At 36.2% G+C, this 20,211-nt stretch overlaps 1 protein-coding gene across 4 annotated transcripts in view; it reads left to right on the top strand.

The window, feature by feature from the left end:
- Positions 1-20,211, top strand: part of P4HA1 (prolyl 4-hydroxylase, alpha polypeptide I) — an 82,598-nt gene that overhangs the window by 28,371 nt on the left and 34,016 nt on the right. For all 4 annotated transcript variants that reach the window (XM_010852269.1, XM_010852268.1, XM_010852271.1 and 1 more), the window contains exons 6-8: positions 10,163-10,402; positions 12,774-12,970; positions 15,188-15,364. In XM_010852269.1, coding sequence (XP_010850571.1) covers positions 10,163-10,402; positions 12,774-12,970; positions 15,188-15,364 — 614 coding nt within the window. The remainder of the gene's footprint in view (positions 1-10,162; positions 10,403-12,773; positions 12,971-15,187; positions 15,365-20,211) is intronic.

Genomic DNA, 20,211 nt, shown 5'->3' with positions numbered 1-20,211 from the left:
TCTGTTATTTTCCATTCTGTGCTTCAATATTTCCTTTCTTCTGCTAGCTTTGGGTTGTTTGTTCTTGTTTTTCTAGTTTCTTAAGTTGTAAAATTAGGTTGTTGATTTGAGATCTTGTTTTTTCAATGTAAGAGTCATAACTATAAATTTCACCCTTAGCACTGCTTTCATTGTGTCCTGTAAGTTTTGGTATGTTGTAATTTCATTTTCATTTCTCTTTTAAGTATTTTCTAATTTTCCCTGTGATTTCTTTTCTTTTCTTTTTTCTGTTAGCTGTTAAAGAGTGTGGAGTGTATTGTTTAATTTTTGCAAAATTTGAAATTTTCCAGTTTTACTTGTGTTACTGATAACTGCCTTCACGTGATAGTTTACTATTGCCATCTGTCATTTATTCTATGAATATACCATTACTATCTGCTTGTCCTTAATCAGTTGGAAAAATAAAATATGTTACCTCTGTCTTCATACTGAAATTGACTTTCTCAGTAAGAAAATACAGTGGGATGAATGACTTACGATGTTTTTCTTGCTTATCTTTCTAAATTTGGAATGAAGTAGCAAGTGGGAAAACTAATCATGGTGTTCCATTAAACTGTAATGTAATTCCATTAAGTTGGATTTCCAAAAAAGTATACATTTGCAAATTTTATTTTGTTTCTGCTGTTATAGCACTTGTGATAAGATCACAGCCTTGTTTTTTAATTTGCTTCTGGTTTAAAACATAATTTAATAGATATAAGCCATTTAGTATCTATTTAATATCTATTTAACATAATAACCATTGTGTATAAGTATTAGAGATGCAATAATGAATAAACACTGCTTTTGCCCTTAGGGTACTTAAATTCTTATGCTGTGGTATGATGAATGCCTAGCTGGAGATAACTTAGGAGACCATGGAGCACATAGACAGAAATCTAATTCTGAACTTGATAAATGAGAGGTGTAAAGTGAGACTTCCTGGAAGACAGAATATGTTAAAAAATTGAGAAATAATGGACAAGGAATTAGCCAGGAAATAGGGAGTATGAAAAAAGTATTCCAAACGGAACGTGTGTATAGGCCAAAGAGGAGAGAACGTTTAAATCAGATAGCTAACAAGTAGTTTGTTTAAGAGCCAAGTGCGTGAACTACGGGTACGAGATGGTGTGAGAATAGTGAGAGATGAGGCTATATAGGTAAAGCTGAAGCCGTCTCTTGAGGGACTTTGTAAGTTATATAGAGAAGTTTGAAGCATTCTGAGTATAGTGTGTAGTTATTGAAAAGTTTTAAACCGGGAAATTATATGATTTTCATTTTAGAGATATCATTCTGGCTACAGAATGGTTTGAGACCCGAAGGTAGAGACAAAGAAATCAGAGAGGAGGCTGTTGTAAAAATTTAAGGGATAACAGTGGTAGCTTAGGTTATTTCCAATTTTTGCAGGGCCAAGGTTCCAACAAACATTTTCATTATGTTTTCTTGTGTCTATTGCACACATGCAGGAGTTTCTCTAGGATATAAGGTTCTCAGACTTTACTAGATGTAGCCAGATTGTTCTCCAGAGCAGATGTACCCAAGTGCAGTAATACTCCCTCCAGCAATGTATGGGAGTTCTCATTTCTTAATGTCCTTGCTAACAGTTTTGTCAGACTTAAAACTGTAGCAGTTGAGATGTGAAGCCTTAAGGATGAGGACTGGAGGGAAGGATGATTTGCCTTTTTAAATTGCCTCACCCCCCAAAAATCAGAGAAATGCTTTTTTCAGTGGATTTATATTGATGTGATGTTACTTCTTGATTAATTTTGTCTGTTTCTCCTTTTTGAGCCCACCTTTTGAAATGCTTTCTTGATATTTTAATATAAAATCTGATAAGTTATATGTATTTTGGTATTGATGATGGCTTTACAGTTCATATGGACTGTTCCTTTAGTTTCAGGTTGTTCCTAACCCTAACTTGTTTAATAAATTCATAGCTTCCAGAGATATTACACTTTTTTGGGGGAGGTGGTAAAGTAGAAAAGAATGGTGGTATTGCTTTGATAGGCAAAGGGGACAACAGGGAACTAATGCCCTCAAAACTGTGTGTCCTCTACACTTTTTTGTATAGAATATGTCATATATAAAATCTGAGTTACTTCAGGTAGAAGTTGAATGTTCTTATTGGTCATTTGCATCATTATCTTGGTGAACTGATAAGCTTACTTCACCAAGCAGTAGATTCTCTGTACATCTCTGGAGTGCACTCAGCTGTGAGTGTACCATATTGCCTGTGACGCAAGACATCAGCTTCCCAGGTATGTGCGTTTTAAATGTATTTGTTCTTTACAAATCAAGTTTTTATCCAGTGAGTATTTCTATAAAGTCTAAGAATTTTAAAATTAAATCTTGCAGTTTAAGGGTGAGCCAAACATTTCTAAGTAAATTTTCCTATACTGTCTACTGTCACATATTATTATAGTTTATACTGTGATCATAAATTTAAAGGACTTTTGTGTTTTAACTGTAAACTTGGGTTACTACATTCAGGTTTTTTTTTAATTGGAAGATAATTGCTTTACAATGTTGTGATAATTTCTGCTGCACAACATTGTGAATCAGCTATGAGTATCCATATAGCGCCTCCCTCTTTAGTCTCCACACCCTGCCACTCCTCTAGGTCATCACAGAGCACTGAACCCAGCTCCCCTGTATTATAGGGCAGCTTCCCACTAGTTATCTATTTTACACGTGGTAGAGAAGGCAATGGCACCCCACTCCAGTACTCCTGCCTGGAAAATCCCATGGACGGAGGAGCCTGGAAGGCTGCAGTCCATGGGGTCGCTGAGCAACTTCACTTTCACTTTCATGCATTGGAGAAGGCAATGGCAACCTACTCCAGTGTTCTTGCCTGGGGAATCCCAGGGATAGGGGAGCCTGGTGGGCTGCCGTCTATGGGGTTGCACAGAGTCGGACACAACTGAAGCGACTTAGCAGCAGCAGCAGCAACAGTGTATATATATGTCAGTGCTACTCTCTCAATTCATCCTGTCCTCTCCTTCACTGCATTCAGTATGAGATGCTAATGTCAATCGTCTGTGCCATTTGCTTTGAACCGAAAGAATTTGCCTTTTTTGGTCATCAAATTCTAACTATTCATGCTTTGTATGAACGCTTTTTATGGTTTTTTTCTGCCAACATCACTTCCCTTATGTCATTTTATTTGTCTTCTTGTCCATTACTTTTTCTTCTCATGTTCTCTACTTCGAAAGCAGCCTTTCCTTTCAAATGCTACATCACTTCTCTTTCATTTTCATTTTCTTTAATACAGTTCCCAGACATTTTGCCTTTGATAATTGTGAATAGATCAATAGGTAAGATAACCAGAGATACTTTACCAAGGCAGAAGAGCTCAAGATCCTCTACTGTCTCCATTATGCTTTCAAATAATATTGCCAGGATATAAGGTCACGTGAAAAATTTTACTGGTGCTGTCTGCATTTATTAATAGCATACTGTCCTCTTGTGTCTTTTGTGTGTCCCTGAGAAAAGACATTCTTAATTTCTGCATTGTAAAGCTCGTCTTAGAACTGTATTCCAGTTCTCGTAACTGAAAAATTACAGTCAAAATTCAGTATGTTTCTTTTGTTTCTGAGATTGCATCGTGTTAGACTATTAATAAGTTAGTTTGTTGGTATCCTTTTCTAGACTAGAGTGTGAAGTAGAGAGTAACTGTCACAATATGGATCTTTATCCTCGTTTTAGTAGTACACTGATAATCAGTTACAGACTTCCCAGGTGGCACAGTGGTAAAGAATCCACCTGCCAGCACAGGAGATGGAAGAGACTCGAGTTTGATTCCTAGGCTGGGACGATGTCCTGGAGGAGGAAATGGCAACCCACTCTAGTATTCCTGCCTGGAAAACTCCATGGACAGAGAAGCCTGGTGGGCTGTAGTCCATTGGGTTGCAGAGTCAGACATGACTGAGGGACTGAGCATGCAAGCATGATAATCAGTTACTGTCCATAAATGACGAATAGGAGGCAAAAAATATATAGTAAATGGAGGTAGTTGTATGATTTGAATGTTTGATTGTATTGGTCCATGTGATCCTCCTGTATGTATACCTCTGTATTAGGACTCTGCTTTGTACTGAAGTCTAACATCCTCAGACCAGAGCATGTTATCCCCTAGACAGAATCACTAGCAAAATGTGTTCTAGATTTTATTTCTTCTTAATTTTTCATGAACCTTTTCTGCTAGCACTGGAAAAAAAAATGTTGACATCATTGGTTAGGTTAGAGCTAAATCTGATTCTAGCCAATATACTGATTCGTTGAAGTATATTGAATCAGAAGTTTTTAAGGAAAACCCCATTGTGTTCCTTTTTCTATTTCCTTTCTGCTGTCATCAGACATATAGGCATGTGTTTCTTTTGGTTAAATACCTAGAAGTGAATTGGTTGGGTTGCATGGTAGGTATATATCTGATTTTTAAAGTAAAATAATTGGTAGGTATATATTTGATTTTTAAGAAACTACCAGATGGTTGTACCATTTTATACTCTTGTCATTAGTATATGAGCATTTCAGTACCTCCACGTACTTGCAAACGCTTGTGAATAAGTCCTTTAAATATGTTCTTTGTTAAAATTGCTTTGGCTATTCTAGATTCTTTGAATTTCCAAATAAATCTTAGAATTTCCTTGGTGGCTTCTACAAAAATGCCTGTAGGAGTTTTAATTAGGCTTATTTTGAATCTTGGGGAGAATTTGGGCAATATTGTCATTTTAACAAGACAATTTTCTAATCCATGGACGTGCTATATCTTTTTGTTTTGATATACGAAATAAGATATTTTGACATTAACTTAAACCACTGAGAGCTTCACATTTATTGTTTGAACATTGGTATCAAAAGTTGGAAAATATACCCCTCCTTTTCTTTCTCCCCTTCCTTTTTCTTCTTCTATATCTTCATCACTAAAAGCACATTTATCAAAATTTTTTTTTTTTTTTAAGATTTATTTACTTGGCTGTGGTGGGTCTTTGTTGCTGCACATGGGCTTTCTCTAGCTGTGGCGAGCAGGGTCTAGTCTTTGTTTGGTACACAGGCTTCTCACTGCAGTGGCTTCTCGTTGTGGAGCACAGGCTCTAGGGCCGTGGCCTCAGAAGTTGCAGCTCACAGGCTCTAGAGCATAGGCTCGGTAGTTGTGGTGCATGGGCTTAGTTGCTCTGCGTCTTGTGGGGTCTTCCTGGACCAGGGATCGAACCAGTGTCCCTTGCATTGCAAGGCAGATTCTTAACCACTGGACCACCAGGAAAGCCCCACAGGCTAGTTTTTAATTTATATCCTATCTTTGTCCTCTTCTATTATTAAAAAATTTTATGTTTTTATTTAAAAGAGGCACCCAGATTTTTTAAAAATTGAGATGTGATTGACATATAACTTTGTGTTAGTTTTGGGTGTGCAGTATGACTTGGATATGTATGTGTTGTGAGATGATCACCACAATATGTTTAGTTAACATGCACCATCACATCACATAGTTAGAAAAATTTTTTTCTTTTAAAATATATGTACTCTTCCAGCAACTTTAAATATACAATACAGTATTATTAACTACAGTTAACATGCTGTACATTACATCCCCAGGACTTATCATATAATTGGGAGTTTGTACCTTTTGACCACCATCACCATGTCTCTCATATCTCTCGTAGTAGTTTTAGTTATGCAGAACTTTTTTTATTCATTCAAAGTCCAAATTATCTTAATAAGGTACACTTACAGAAGTTCTACTATCATTCTGTACTTCCCAACCTGTTGCTTTCTTCTTCTATATGAACTACCACTTTATTAGGCTTTTCATTTCCACTGTTTCTTCTTTAAAATATAAGCAAATGTGTATATATATTCCTATTTCCTCTCAGCTTCAGCAGAGAAGGCAGCATAGTATACTTTCTGTATTTTGGTATTTTAATTTATTGATATGCTCTAGATATTACCTCATATGCTATGTAGAAATCCTCATTTCTTTTTATAGCTACCTGTTATTCTCTTTTGTGAATTTACTATAGTTTATTTAACTGGGGCCCCATTGATTCAGACACTTGTTTTGTTTGTACTCTTCTACTATTATAAAAATAATATTGCCAATAACCTTGTGCATATATATATATTTTTATTTGCCAAGTGATCTTTGGGATATTTTTTCTAGAAATGATGCCACTGATTCAGAGTAGATGTATAGGACATTTTGCTAATATTGTTCCAATTTCCCTCCATAGTGGTTCTGTTATTTTTTTCTACCAGTGATACATGAGAGTGCCTATTCACCACAGCATCACAAAAAAAATTTCAGACTTTGAAATTTTTGCCAATCTGATAGCTCACTTTTCTTTAAGTGTATACCAAATTCTTTATCTTTTTTTTTTTTTTTTGGTACCTCAGACTTTTCTTTTGGAATTATTTTCCTCCTCCTCGTTGAAACAAATCCTTGAGAATCCCTTGCATGTACTTTGGCTTAGGAGTCTCTGTGCTTCCTGAATCTTTGGTTTCATGCATTCTAATTCTAGAAAATTGTTGACTGTTATTTCTATAAATAGTGCCTTTTCCACATTCTGTTGTCTTCCTAGTTTTTCTTCCTTATCTTTTAACTAGCACTTTATATGTATTCCTCCTCTGTGCTGCATTCTGAGTAGTTTATCCTATGGTAAGTTATTCAGTTCTCTCTTCTAGGTATGTTATTCTCTTTTTTTGTTGTGTCTCACTTGCTGTTTGACCTGAGCAATACATGTTTGTCTCTTTGATAATATTTATAATTTCTGAAAGTTCTATTTTTTCTCCTATTCACATCTGCCTGGTCTTTTTAGGGTATCTTACATGTTCATATTTTCTTTTTCTTTTTTTTTTTAGAAATTCTTTAAACATTTTAATCATAGTTATTTTGTAGTCTTAATCTGATAACATCTGAATATATTGGGTGATATCTGATACTGTTTTTGAATAGTTTCTGCTGATTTTGCTCATAGTGGCTTGTTTCATTGTGTGCTTTGTGATTTTGAATTGTGTGCATTTCTTCAGATTGTGTGTGCGAATATTGCAAAACCTGAAGTGAAGGTGTGTTTTGCAGAGTATAAATGTTGCTTCTGCCACGTGTCCTTTGACCTTACCAGCCTCCAATCACTTTAAGTTAAATTCTTGGCTTTGGTTTCCCAGACCATGGAGATAGCGTATATTTGAAATCAAAACCTCCCAGAAGGCATGCCTGTGGAATTCTTAAGAGATTGTTTTCTTACCTACAGTGCAGGATGAGAAAAATAAGTTTTTTTGTTGTTTCTCTTTGCCAGCTGACAAGAGTTTTTTCTAGCTCATTTTTTAAGTAAAGATGTAGTTTTTCAAGAGTCTGTTCTGTCATTTTGCATGGGCCTGAGGCTTTATCTCCTATCCCTTTCTTTTAAAAAAAATTTATTTATTTGTCTGTGCTGGGTCTTCATTTCTGTGCAGGCTTTTCTTTAGTTACGGCAAGCGGGACTACTCTCCAGTTGTGGTACTCGGGCTTCTCACTGAGGTGGCTTCCCCTATTGTGGAGCACAGGCTCTAGAACATTGGGGCTTCAGTAGTTGGAGCACGTGGGCGCAATAGTTGTGGCTTGCAGACTCTAGAGCACAGACTCAGTTGTGGCATACAGGCTTAGTTGTCCCTCGGCATGTGGGATCTTCCCGGACCAGGGATCAAACCCATGTCTCCCACATTGGCAGGCAGAGTCTTTACCACTGAGCCATTAGGGAAGACCTCTTTATCCCTTTCTTGATGGTTAAAAATCATGCTTCTAGTTTTCTCATCTGATGACTGCCTCCAGAGGAGATGCAGCTTCATCCTCTACTTACCTCTCTAGGTTTCAAGTTCCTTTTTGGTTTTGACCTCAAAAAATTTGCTTAATTCCTGTGAATCTGGCCATGGTACAAATGGATAAATGGATAACTGTTAGATTTTATCCAGCATTTCTAGGTAGACTAGTTAATCCTTCAAAAATGCTGGTGTTACAGCTGCTGAGCTCCTGAGCAGTTGAAAATCTGCATGTAAATTTTGATTCTCCCTAGACTTAAGTACTAATAGTCTACTATTGATCAGAAGCCTTAGTGATATTTTAAGTTGCTTATTAACACAATTCATATGTTGTATGTATTGTGTGCTACATTTTTACAATACAGTAAGCTAAAGAAGGCAATGGCACCCCACTCCTGTACTCTTGCCTGGAAAATCCCATGGATGGAGGAGCCTGGTGGGCTGCAGTCCATGGGGTCGCTAAGAGTCGGACACGACTAAGTGACTTCACTTTCACTTTTCACTTTCATGCATTGGAGAAGGAAATGGCAACCCACTCCAGTGTTCTTGCCTGGAAAATCCCAGGGACGGGGGAGCCTGGTGGGCTGCCGTCTATGGGGTCGCACAGTGTCGGACACGACTGAAGCGACTTAGCAGCAGCAGCAGCAGCAAGCTAGAGAAAAGAAAATGTTATTTAGAGAAGCATAAGGAAGAGAAAATACATTTGTAATACATATATGTATTTATTGAAAAAAATGCCCATATAAGTGGACCCATGCAATGCAAACTTTGTTGTTCAAGGATCACCTGTGTTTTATATCAGAAGCAGTTCCCTTCCCCACCCCACCCCCAGAATATGTGGTCCAGATGTAATTTTCTCACTGTTGTTTACTTAACATGCTATAAACAAAGAACAGCATAAAATACTCAGGCTCTTAAAGTCTCTACTTAACTCATCTGATTTACTGTTCATAAAATGGAATGTTACATGGTTGCTATCATTCAGAGAATATTTTTTACATTTATATCTTTCTGTAGTTCTTTATCTTTTCCCTATTCTTATAAAAGTAATGGTGATTGTACAACATTTGAAACATAATTAGTCAATAGTAAAAAGACAACCAAGTTTTTAAATGGACAAAGGATTTGAACAGACATTTTTCCAAAGATGATATATAGATGGACAATAGGCATGTAGAAACATGTTCAACATCATCATTAGAGAAATAAAATTTAAAAACCACAATGAAATGCTACTTCGTACCCTCAGTGGCTATAATAAAAAAAGATGAGCAGTAGCAAGTATTGGTGAGAATGTAGAGAAATTGGAACCCTCATACATTGATTTATGTATGAGCATACACACAGGATTGTAAAATCGTAAAATGGTGCAGCCACTTTGGAAAACAGTTTGGCTGTTTCTGAACATGGTAAGCATAGTGTTGCCATAAGACCCAGCAATTTCACTGCTATGTATATACTCAAGAGTAATGACAAAATATTTCCACACTAAAACTTGTACATGAATGTTTATAGTAACATTATTCATAGAAGTCAGAAAAGTAGAAACAATTCAAATGTCTATCAACTGATGAGCAAAATGTAGTCTATCCTATAGTGGGCTGGTATTTGGCAATAAAAAGAACCTTGAAAACATTATGCTGAGTAAAACAGTCCAGTCACAAAAGACTACCTGTTGTCCAATTCCATTTATGTGCGATAGCCAGAATAGACAAGTAGGTACAGAAAGTAGACTGGTGGTATCTAGGGATAGGGCAGGAAAGGGGAGATACAATGGGTAGTGACTGCTTATGGTTACAGCGTTTCTTTTTGGGGTAATGAAAATGTTCTAAAATCCTATTATGGTAATGGTTGTACAGCTCTGTGAATATAGTGAAAACTGTTGAATTTTTTAACTGGGTGAACTTCATGGTATGTAAATTACATATCATTAATACTTTTGAAAAGGGGAATGGTAGGGGAAAGAGTCAATAGGTTTGTCTCTCTTCCATGTATCCCTTTATCCTAAGGTGTTGGTTAAGAGTTAGATATATCTCATGGTGATTCCCACTGTGTTGGAAAATTGCATACTTCAGCTTAATTGGTGCGTCTTTTTGATATGAGGACTGATAATTGAAATCGTGGATTCTCTAGGTCCCACATCACCTATTAGCTGTGTGATCCTTGCCATGTTTCATTACCTTGTACTTTGTTCCTTTGTTTATAAACCTAGGGTAATTCCTGCTTTTCCTACCTCAGAAGGTTGTTGTGAGGTTCAAATGAGAGTGAGATAGTACTTTGAAAGCCATATAGTCCTAAATAAACCTATAGTAGTATTAAGATTCCTAAAGTTCTCTGTATTTTCTTTCCATAGGAGTAAAACATAAATCTTTTCTAACAGTTGAGGACTGTTTTGAGTTGGGCAAAGTGGCCTACACAGAAGCAGATTATTACCATACAGAGCTGTGGATGGAACAGGCACTGAGGCAGCTGGATGAAGGCGAGATTTCTACCGTTGATAAAGTCTCTGTTCTGGATTATTTGAGCTATGCAGTATACCAGCAGGGAGACCTGGATAAGGCGCTTTTGCTCACAAAGAAGCTTCTTGAACTAGGTATGTTAATTTGGCCTAATTCAAGGTTAAGGATATATTGGGGGATATATAGATATACTAATTATAATTATGTGTGAGTATGTATATTTGTCATACAGTTTTGGTACTTTTTGTCACAAGTCAAGAGCTCATCTGTCAGACATACTTTATCTTTCTGTTTATCCTCTAAATAAATGGCAACTGATCTTTCTCACCTAATAGTACTATTAAGAGTAGCTGTGTTTCTCTGCTCTGTACTTCTTAGGAACTTCAAAATTGAATCCAACATAGCTAACTCAGTCAAAACTGTTTATTTGCCATGTTGCCATATTAAATATTAACCAGTATCCTTTGAAGGAAATTTTTGGTTTACTGAATTTCCTATTTGGAAATAGTGATTTGAAACGTCAGCCTAAATAAAAAGGTAAAATGAAGCAAACTCATAATTGTCAAAAAGATGAGTTTATTCAGGAATAGCAGAGGAACTGCATTTGGGACATGCAAGCTGTAGGAAGCTACAGATACGTCCGTTGAGGGAGTAGGGCAGGGAATATAAAGAGGTGAGAGTTCAGTTAGAGTTTGTTGAAATCAGAAACAAATGGGGACCAGCACTGAACATTCCCTAGGCAGACAAAACCCTCCAGTCATACAAACAAAGCTCAATTTAGCTTACTTTGTAAGACCGTCTCAAACTGAGTCATTTCTTGTTCATGCCCCTGGAAACTGTAAGCAAAATTTCCCAAGATTGATAAGAGGCAACCCCTGACCAATTCCCTGAAATTTAAGAACATTCCAACATTTATCAGTTTTCTGAAAATCAGGCATTTATGGGAAATCAGTCTCTCAGTCTTTAAGTTTTGTGTTGCTGAGGGCACATGCATGAGATTTTCCATTTAATATCTTCCAGTTCCATCGGAGATTGAAATTATTTCACAGAAATAAATAGAATGAAAATATATTTGATTGCCGTATTTAAATATTAGGAAAATATGATATGAAGATTTTACCACTAGTATTTTTAACAGGGATGTAGTGTTTTTCTAAGTATGATCAAGAGGCCAATGATCAGAATTACTTGGATGCTTATTAGAAATGAAAATTCCTGATCTCACCCCAAACCTACTGACTTAGAAACTGTGGTGGTGAAATTGTATGCTAAAAAAAGTCATGTGGCCTTTGGTATATAATGAAGCTTTAAAACTTAAGTTCTTTTTATGAATAGGTAAATATGTGTATATTAGGAGAGTTAAACAATTCAAAAGGATTGGTCATCTGAAAATAAGCTTTTGAAATTAGGTTATTTCTTAGTTGAATGAATTGATAAATTGAGATATTCAGTTAGCCCTTTTCCCCCAGTATTTTAAGTGATTTTTTTTCCTCCTGATTTAAAAATACTTCATTCATTTAAGAAAAAATTTTAAAAGTAGAAGAAAATACAGAAGAGTCACCATAAACCAATCACCCAGAGACACCTACCAATTTTTTTGTTTCCTTGTAGCATACCCTCTTCTCCCCCCATTTTTCCATTTCTTTTGCAAAATTAGCCTCATATTCTGTACATCACAACATAAGCAATTTCTCAAAGACAAGAAGTATTTTACAAATCTAAGGCTGGATTTTTTTTAAAACACTTAGTTAACGTCACAAGTGAACTTTCTGTGCCCTAGTCTGTCTTTTTCATTTGTGTGTGTGTGTATGTGGGCGGGGAGGTGGGGGGAGTGGTGGTTTATATTTTTTTTCTCCCACATGGGTGGAGTAGTCCTCCTTCCCCCTACTAAAAGATAGCTAAAAATTATGACTAGCAATTCTGAGGCAGTTAGTGGATTCTGGCTTATTTGAAAATTATATTTTTAGTTTCTCTTTTCTGTCTCACTTAGAATTTTGGGACTGAAATGCACTCAGCCCTCAGAAGTAGACTGTGTTCGGCATTTATAATATTATCTGTGGTAAAGGTTACCTTTGAACTGTATACCCTGTCTTCCCCATGGTCATTACATTTCAATCTCAGAAAAATCTTTTCTGTTGCTTAAAATAAGTTTAATCAGTAGTACTTTAAAATTCATTTGACATCAAATTGATCATACTTCCTTTGGCTGCTTAGTAACTTGTCACATGGAACATTCTCAAAGTAAAAGCAATAATTACTACTTTGAAATAGATGGCTGATTCCATCTCCAGAACTAGAGTTAGAACTGTACTCTTGATTTGCTTGGGGCAGTACTGATTTACACCTGTTGTTTTGGTATAATAATTTTCATTAATGCCTCCTTTCACTCTCATAAAGCAACCTGGTTTGGAAGGTAAATTACATGTTCCTCCACTGGGTATCTTATGCTCATGCTTGAACAACTGTAAACTTACTCACGAACATGCTTGCTTTCTTTCGTAATAGATCCTGAACATCAGAGAGCTAACGGTAACTTAAAATACTTTGAGTATATAATGGCTAAAGAAAAAGATGCCAATAAGTCTTCTTCAGATGACCAATCTGATCAGAAAACCACACTGAAGAAAAAAGGTGCTGCTGTGGATTACCTGCCAGAGAGACAGAAGTACGAAATGCTGTGCCGTGGGGAGGGTATCAAAATGGTAAAGTGGAAAAGCCAATTGTGTGTGTGTGAGTGTGCATGTGTGCTTGTACGTAGTTCTGGAGAGACGCAGAATCTTTTAAACTTTTGTGGTAAAAATTAGAATTATTCCTAAAGTATTACGTTATGTCACATCACTTTATTGTTGGCGTTGCACTTAATGTGTTCCAACTTCTAGTAAAATAGCTTTAAAATAAAGCTTGTGACTCATGTACCATTACATGCATTTTTGGTAATTATTACCCTTTTCATAGATTAGAAGAGGCTTTTTAAGGTGAAGGATCAGATTATTTAAGAGAAGTGATACAGTTTTTTCTTATATCTTAATGCAAAAGAGATTTCATCAGTCTTACATAGAAGTAATATATCATTCTAACATCCTATGAAACGATGGATTCATCTATACAGTGATATCTTGTGGTTTTGCTCCTAGTCAGCCTTGATAAGACTGCCTAATGTAAAGTTTTAGTCTATTTAAGAAATATTAAAAATGCATAAAGACTTTAAATAGATTTTGGCTTTATAACATTTATTTTTTAAAATACTAAAATGTGTCTGTAAATATCCCTTTGTTTATTGTATATCTATATTATATGTTTATACTCAGTTTACCAGAATACTAAAAAGGTAATAGGCCAAAAATAATACAGTTCAAGCCTTGGGAACATAGGTTTCTTTGTTCAGCTTTAGGACTTTTCAGATCCTTTTTATGATGATTATGAGTATGATATACTTTGTTTCTCAACCTTAATTGATCATAGAACCCTTTTTAAAGGAGTATCATGTGGTACTAGTGTTCAGTTGAATGCTGGTGTATGAGGCAGGATTTAGTGAATTTTTGGAGTAATTTTAAGTGAAAGCATTTGAATAGTGTTTAACTTTTCTCTACTACTGATAAACTTAGGCTGGGTTTTATGTTTTGATATTGATGACTTCTTGATATTTGGTGATTTACTGTTGACAGCCTAACCTCTACCAGCAAATAAGTAGATCTTATCTATGTTGACACTTTGATAAGTTCATGGATTCCCGGAGAATATGAACATTGATAAGTTCATGGATTCCCAGAGAACTTTTGCTTTGATCTAATGAGTAAATACAAATTAGACTCATGAAACATTTTTTTTTAATTTCACATCTAAATATTTTAGTGTATATCATTTAAAGATAAGGACTTTTAAATGACCACAATACCATTATCATGATAGTTCCAGTATCGTAAGTAGTTAGTAGTTCCATAATATCATTAAGTACCTAGTCAGTGTTCAGATTTCCAGTAGTGAGCAGATATTTTTTACTGCCCTTAGAAACTCTTAAATAAGAGAGCAAAATAGAACTATAGATTTATAACAGAAGTCTGTTAATTTGCCCGTTTGTTGATGTGACACACACGTAAACTCAGCCCAAAATCAAAAGAGCATCCTTTTTCTCAGAATAGTTAAATTGGTCTTATCATCATATAAAAGATATATTTAAAACCTTGGATTTGATTCTTGGTAAATAACAAGAATAAACATAAATCACTATTAGTTCTACTTTATAATATGAAATGCTTGTTTAATCAAGAGAAGAATCAGCAATGGCATAACATTGGATTGGCCAAAACATCCATGTGGGGTTGTTTTTATCTTTCTGGCCAACCGCATATTTAGTTAATGTGATACATAGGTGATTGAAAAGTACATTTATTGATTTTTGCTGACTTGAATACCTGCTACTAAAAGCACCTGGCTTCTTTGTTTAATAACTAATTTTCTCTTTCAGAGCTCTCTTTTCATCGTAAAAAAAAAATCACTTAAACTTTTTAAAATTAGGAGGTACTTGGGAAAACCTGGTTAGGTTTTTTTCTTTAAGAAACTTTTCTGGGTTTTTCCCAGTTACTTTGTGAAGTTTGGCGCAGGGCTGGTCATTCATTTCATATTTCTATAATCATTTTATTATTTTTTTCATGTTTACAAGGTCTGAACTTTATTTTGATGAGAGAAGGGTTAAAGAGAAACCTCACCATCTCTTCCAGAAAAGAATCATTAATAAAACTTTTAAAATTCTGAAGGTCCTGTTTGATGCAGAATATTTGCAGAGCACTATTTGTTTTGTATGTTCTTCCTCAAGTACTGTGTCTATACACCAGCATGATTACTGCTTCTTATCTTCATAGGAACAGCATTAAAATATTATTACTCTAATATATTTATAATTTTTTAAACTTTTTGTTCAGACTCCTCGGAGACAGAAAAAACTCTTCTGTCGCTACCATGATGGAAACCGGAATCCTAAATTTATCCTGGCTCCAGCCAAACAGGAGGATGAGTGGGACAAGCCTCGTATTATCCGCTTCCATGATATTATTTCTGATGCAGAAATTGAAGTCGTTAAAGATCTAGCAAAACCAAGGGTAAATAATTTTTTTTCTTTTTTTCTCTCCTCAGTTTACTTGTGTTTCAGCTTTTCCTTTGCAAGATTATAAAAATGATAATTGACATGACAATAACCCCATAGATAGTTTTAGATATTATTGTTGAAAACTAATGGAATTAACTAAGCTCTATTTATACCAATTTTTCTCTTTTTATTATCAACACATTACATACCTTGTATGTAACCTTGCAACTAGTGTTTAAGCATTAAATTATGAAAATCATAGGTTATATTTTTATTCACACTTAACAGATTTGTGTTTCAGCATCTTCCTGAAAAAATTTCTGTGTACTTTGGAGCCCTTTAATCTCTGAGATTGATCAGAGGCCAACTTTTTATGTTTAACTTCTATAGTTTTATCTGAAATAATACTTGAAGTATTTTTATTCCTGTCTAGGTACATTATTACTTGGAGGATATCATTGGGCATGAACATCTTGCTAATCTGAAATAATGACATCATCGTTTTCTGGCTTCAACCTACATCATTTATCTTAAGAAAGAATTTATTATAAACACAATCCTATAAGCTTTAGTGTTTAGCATAGAAATTAATCTTTGGGGAGCAAGAATGACCTTTATGCTCTTGGCTTTTTCCCCATCAGCTTGTTCTTAAAATCTGTTTGGTCTTATTGACAGCAAAATACAAACTATGATCATTTTCATAAAGAGACTGTTAAGTAAACACTAGAAATATTTTTGCTCACTTACTATACAGGAACTGGAAATTTTTTCTGTAAAGGTCCAGATAGTAAATCTTTTTAGGTTTTGCAGGCTGTACAGTCTGTTATAACTACTCACCTCTGCTCTTGTAATGCAAAAGCAGTCATAGAAAATACATAAATGAGTATGGCTATATTCCAGTAAAACTTTTATTTCTAGAAGCAAGTAGCTGGATGAATTCAGCCCATGGACCATAGTTTGCTGTTCCTTGTCTGGATTTCTATACTGCAGAATAAACTTGAAATCAGAATGTTTATTGCTGTTAAGTTTTACTACTTTTGAAAATGGGTACTTTTTGTTTTTTAACTAAAGATTATGAGCTTCTCTGGTGGCTCAGAGGGTAAAGAATTTGGCTGCTCTGCAGGAGACTCAGATTCAATCCCTGGGCTGAGAAGGTCTCCTGGAGAAGCGCATGGCAACCCACTCCAGTATTTTAAATGAAAAGACTTGTCTAATTTGTATGGGTGTTGTCCAAGGGAGCTCTTACAAATCTTTTAAACAGATAAAAGATAGTGATGTCATATTCTGTCTTTTTTTTTTTGGATTTTAGTCTGTTATATTTGTGTCAGTAAAGCAAAATTATTGTGGTAGAATATTAGAAATTTATTTCTGCTTGGAGACTGTCTTATATCTCTGAGTTTGGAGACCTCAGTCTTAAAAGGGATGCCTCAATTAGATTATTTGATCAAAAAATACAATGACAAGGAAAATTTTATATTCTTGTTAACCTCCAAACAATCTTTCATTTTTAGAAAAAAGTTTAAAATCATTATCTTGGCTGCCATCTCTTTCTGTGTTTTTAAAAAAAAATAACATTTATGAGTTCTTTTCATCAATCTTTGTGCTCAGTCTAAGATTATTTCACTGTTTATTTGAAATATATGAGCAAATATCTTGAAGGAAGAAAAGATTGACCTTGAAACTGATTTTTTCTTTTTAATTTATTTTTTTATTGAAAGATAATTGCTTTACAGAATTTTGTTGTTTTCTGTCAAACCTCAACATGAATCAGCCATAGGTATACATATATGCCCTCCCTTTTGAACCTCCCTCCCATCTCCCACACCATCTCACCCCTCTAGACTGATACAGAGCCCCTGTTTGAGTTTCCTGAGCCATACAACAAATTCCCTTTGGCTATCTATTTTACATATGGTCATGTAAGTTTCTTCCATACGTCTCATCCTCTCCTCCCATCTCCCCATGTTCATAAGTCTATTCTCTATTGAGAATAGAGTCTGTTCATAAGTCTGTTTCTCCATTGCTGCCCTGTAAATAAATTCTTCAGAACCATTTTTCTAGATTCCATATATGTGCGTTAGAATATGATATTTATCTTTCTCTTTCTGACTCCACACTGTATGATAGGTTCTAGGTTCATCCACCTCATTAGATCTGACTCAAATGTGTTCCTTTTTATGGCTGAGTAATATTCCATTGTATATATGTACCACAACTTCTTTATCCATTCATCTGTCAATGGTTGCTTCCATGTTCTAGCTATTGTAAATAGTGCTGCAATGAACAATGGGATACAGGTGTCTTTTTCAATTTTGGTTTCCTCAGGGTATATGCCTAGGATTGGGATTGCTGGGTCATATGGGTGGTTTTATTCCTAGTTTTTTAAGGAATCTCCATACCATCTTCCATAGTGGCTGTATCAATTTATATTCCCACCAACAGTGCAAGAACATTCCCTTTTCTCTACACCCTCTCCAGCATTTATTGTTTGTAGACTTTTTGATGATGGCCATTCTGACCTGTGTGAGGTGATATCTCATCATACGACTGAGCAACTGAACTGAACTGAATAATGAGTGATGTTGAACATCTTTTCATGTGTGTGTTAGCCATCTATATGTCATCTTTGGAGAAATGTCTGTTTAGGTCTTTTTCCCACTTTTTGATTGGGTTGTTTGTTTTTCTGGCATTGAGTTGTATGAGCTGCTTGTATATTTTGGAAATTAATCCTTCATCAGGATTAATTTGCTATTATTTTCTCCTATTCTGAGGGTTGTCGTTTTACCTTGCTTATAGTTTCCTTTGCTGTGCAAAAGCTTTTAAGTTTAATCAGGTCCCACTTGTTTACTTTTGTTTTTATTTCCTTTCCTCTAGGAGGTGGGTCATAGAGGATCTTGCTTTTTTATGTCATTGACTGTTCTGCCTATGTTTTCCTCTGAGAGTTTAATAGTTTCTGGTCTTACATAAAGGTCTTTAATCCATTTTGAGTTTATCTTTGTGTATGGTGTTAGGGAGTGTTCTAATTTCATTCTTTTACATGTAGCTGTCCCGTTTTCCCAGCACCATTTATTGAAGAGGCCATCTTTGCCCCATTGTATATTCGTGCCTCCTTTGTCAAAAATAAGGTACCCATAGGTGCATGGGTTTATTTCTGGGCTTTCTATCTTGTTCCATTGGTCTGTATTTCTGTTTTTGTGCCAGTACCTTACTGTCTTGATGACTGTAGCTTTGTAGTATAATCTGAAGTCAGGAAGGTTGATTCCTCCAGCTCCATTCTTTCTCAAGACTGCGTTGGCTATTCAGGGTCTTCTTTGTTTCCATATGGATTGTGAAATTTTTTGTTCTAGTTTCGTTGGAAATGCCATTGATAAATTGATAGGGATCACATTGAATTTGTAGATTGCATTTGGTAGTATAGTCATTTTCACAATATTGATTCTTCTTGCCCAGGAACATGGAATGTCTCTCCATCTGTTTATGTTGTCTTTCTTTCATCAGTGTCTTACGGTTTTCTGTGTACAGTTCTTTTGTCTCCTTCAGTTCAGTTCAGTTCAGTCACTCAGTTGTGTCCTACTCTCTGCGACCCCATGAATCGCAGCACGCCAGGCCTCCCTGTCCATCACCAATTCCCGGAGTTCACTCAGACTCACGTCCATCGAGTTAGTGATGCCATCCAGCCATCTCATCCTCTGTCGTCCCCTTCTCCTCCTGTCCCCAATCCCTCCCAGCATCAGAGTCCCTTCCAATGAGTCAACTCTTTGCATGAGGTGGCCAAAGTACTGGAGTTTCAGCTTCAGCATCATTCCCTCCAAAGAAATCCCAGGGCTGATCTCCTTCAGAATGGACTGGTTGGATCTCCTTGCAGTCCAAGGGACTCTCAAGAGTCTTTTCCAACACCACAGTTCAAAAGCATCAGTTCTTCGGCGCTCAGCCTTCTTCACAGTCCAACTCTCACATCCATACATGACCACTGGAAAAACCATAGCCTTGACTAGACGAACCTTTGTTGGCAAAGTAATGTCTCTGCTTTTGAATATGCTATCTAGGTTGGTCATAACTTTCCTTCCAAGGAGTAAGTGTCTTTTAATTTCATGGCTGCAGTCACCATCTGCAGTGATTTTGGAGCCCCCAAAAATTAAAGTCTGACACTGTTTCCACTGTTCCCCATCTATTTCCCGTGAACTGATGGGACCAGATGCCATGATCTTCGTTTTCTGAATGATGAGCTTTAAGCCAGCTTTTTTACTCTTCCACTTTCACTTTCATCAAGAGGCTTTTGAGTTCCTCTTCACTTTCTGCCATAAGGGTGGTGTCATCTGCATATATGAGGTTATTGATATTTCTCCCAGCAATCTTGATTCCAGCTTGTGCTTCATCCAGTCCAGCATTTCTCACGATGTACTCGGAGAAGGCAATGGCACCCCACTCCAGTACTCTTGCCTGGAAAATCCCATGGATGGAGGAGCCTAGTGGGCTGCAGTCCGTGGGGTTGCTAAGAGTCCGATACGACTGAGTGACTTCACTTTCACTTTTCACTTGCATGCATTGGAGAAGGAAATGGCAACCCACTCCAGTGTTCTTGCCTGGCGAATCCCAGGGACGGGGGAGCCTGGTGGGCTGCTATCTATGGGGTCGCACAGAGTCAGACACGACGGAAGCAACTTAGCAGCAGCACTCTGCATATAAGTTAAGTAAGCAGGGTGATAATATACAGCCTTGACGTACTCCTTTTCGTATTTGGAACCAGTCTGTTGTTCCATGTCCATTTCTAACGGTTGCTTCCTGACCTGCATACAGATTTCTCAAGAGGCAGGTCAGGTGATCTGGTATTCCCATCTCTTTCAGAATTTTCCACAGTTT

Source organism: Bison bison, unplaced genomic scaffold (genome assembly GCF_000754665.1).
Source record: "Bison bison bison isolate TAMUID 2011002044 unplaced genomic scaffold, Bison_UMD1.0 scf7180017864309, whole genome shotgun sequence".
In the NCBI taxonomy this organism is placed as follows: Eukaryota; Metazoa; Chordata; class Mammalia; order Artiodactyla; family Bovidae; genus Bison; species Bison bison.
This window is presented reverse-complemented; position numbering and strand designations above follow the sequence as displayed.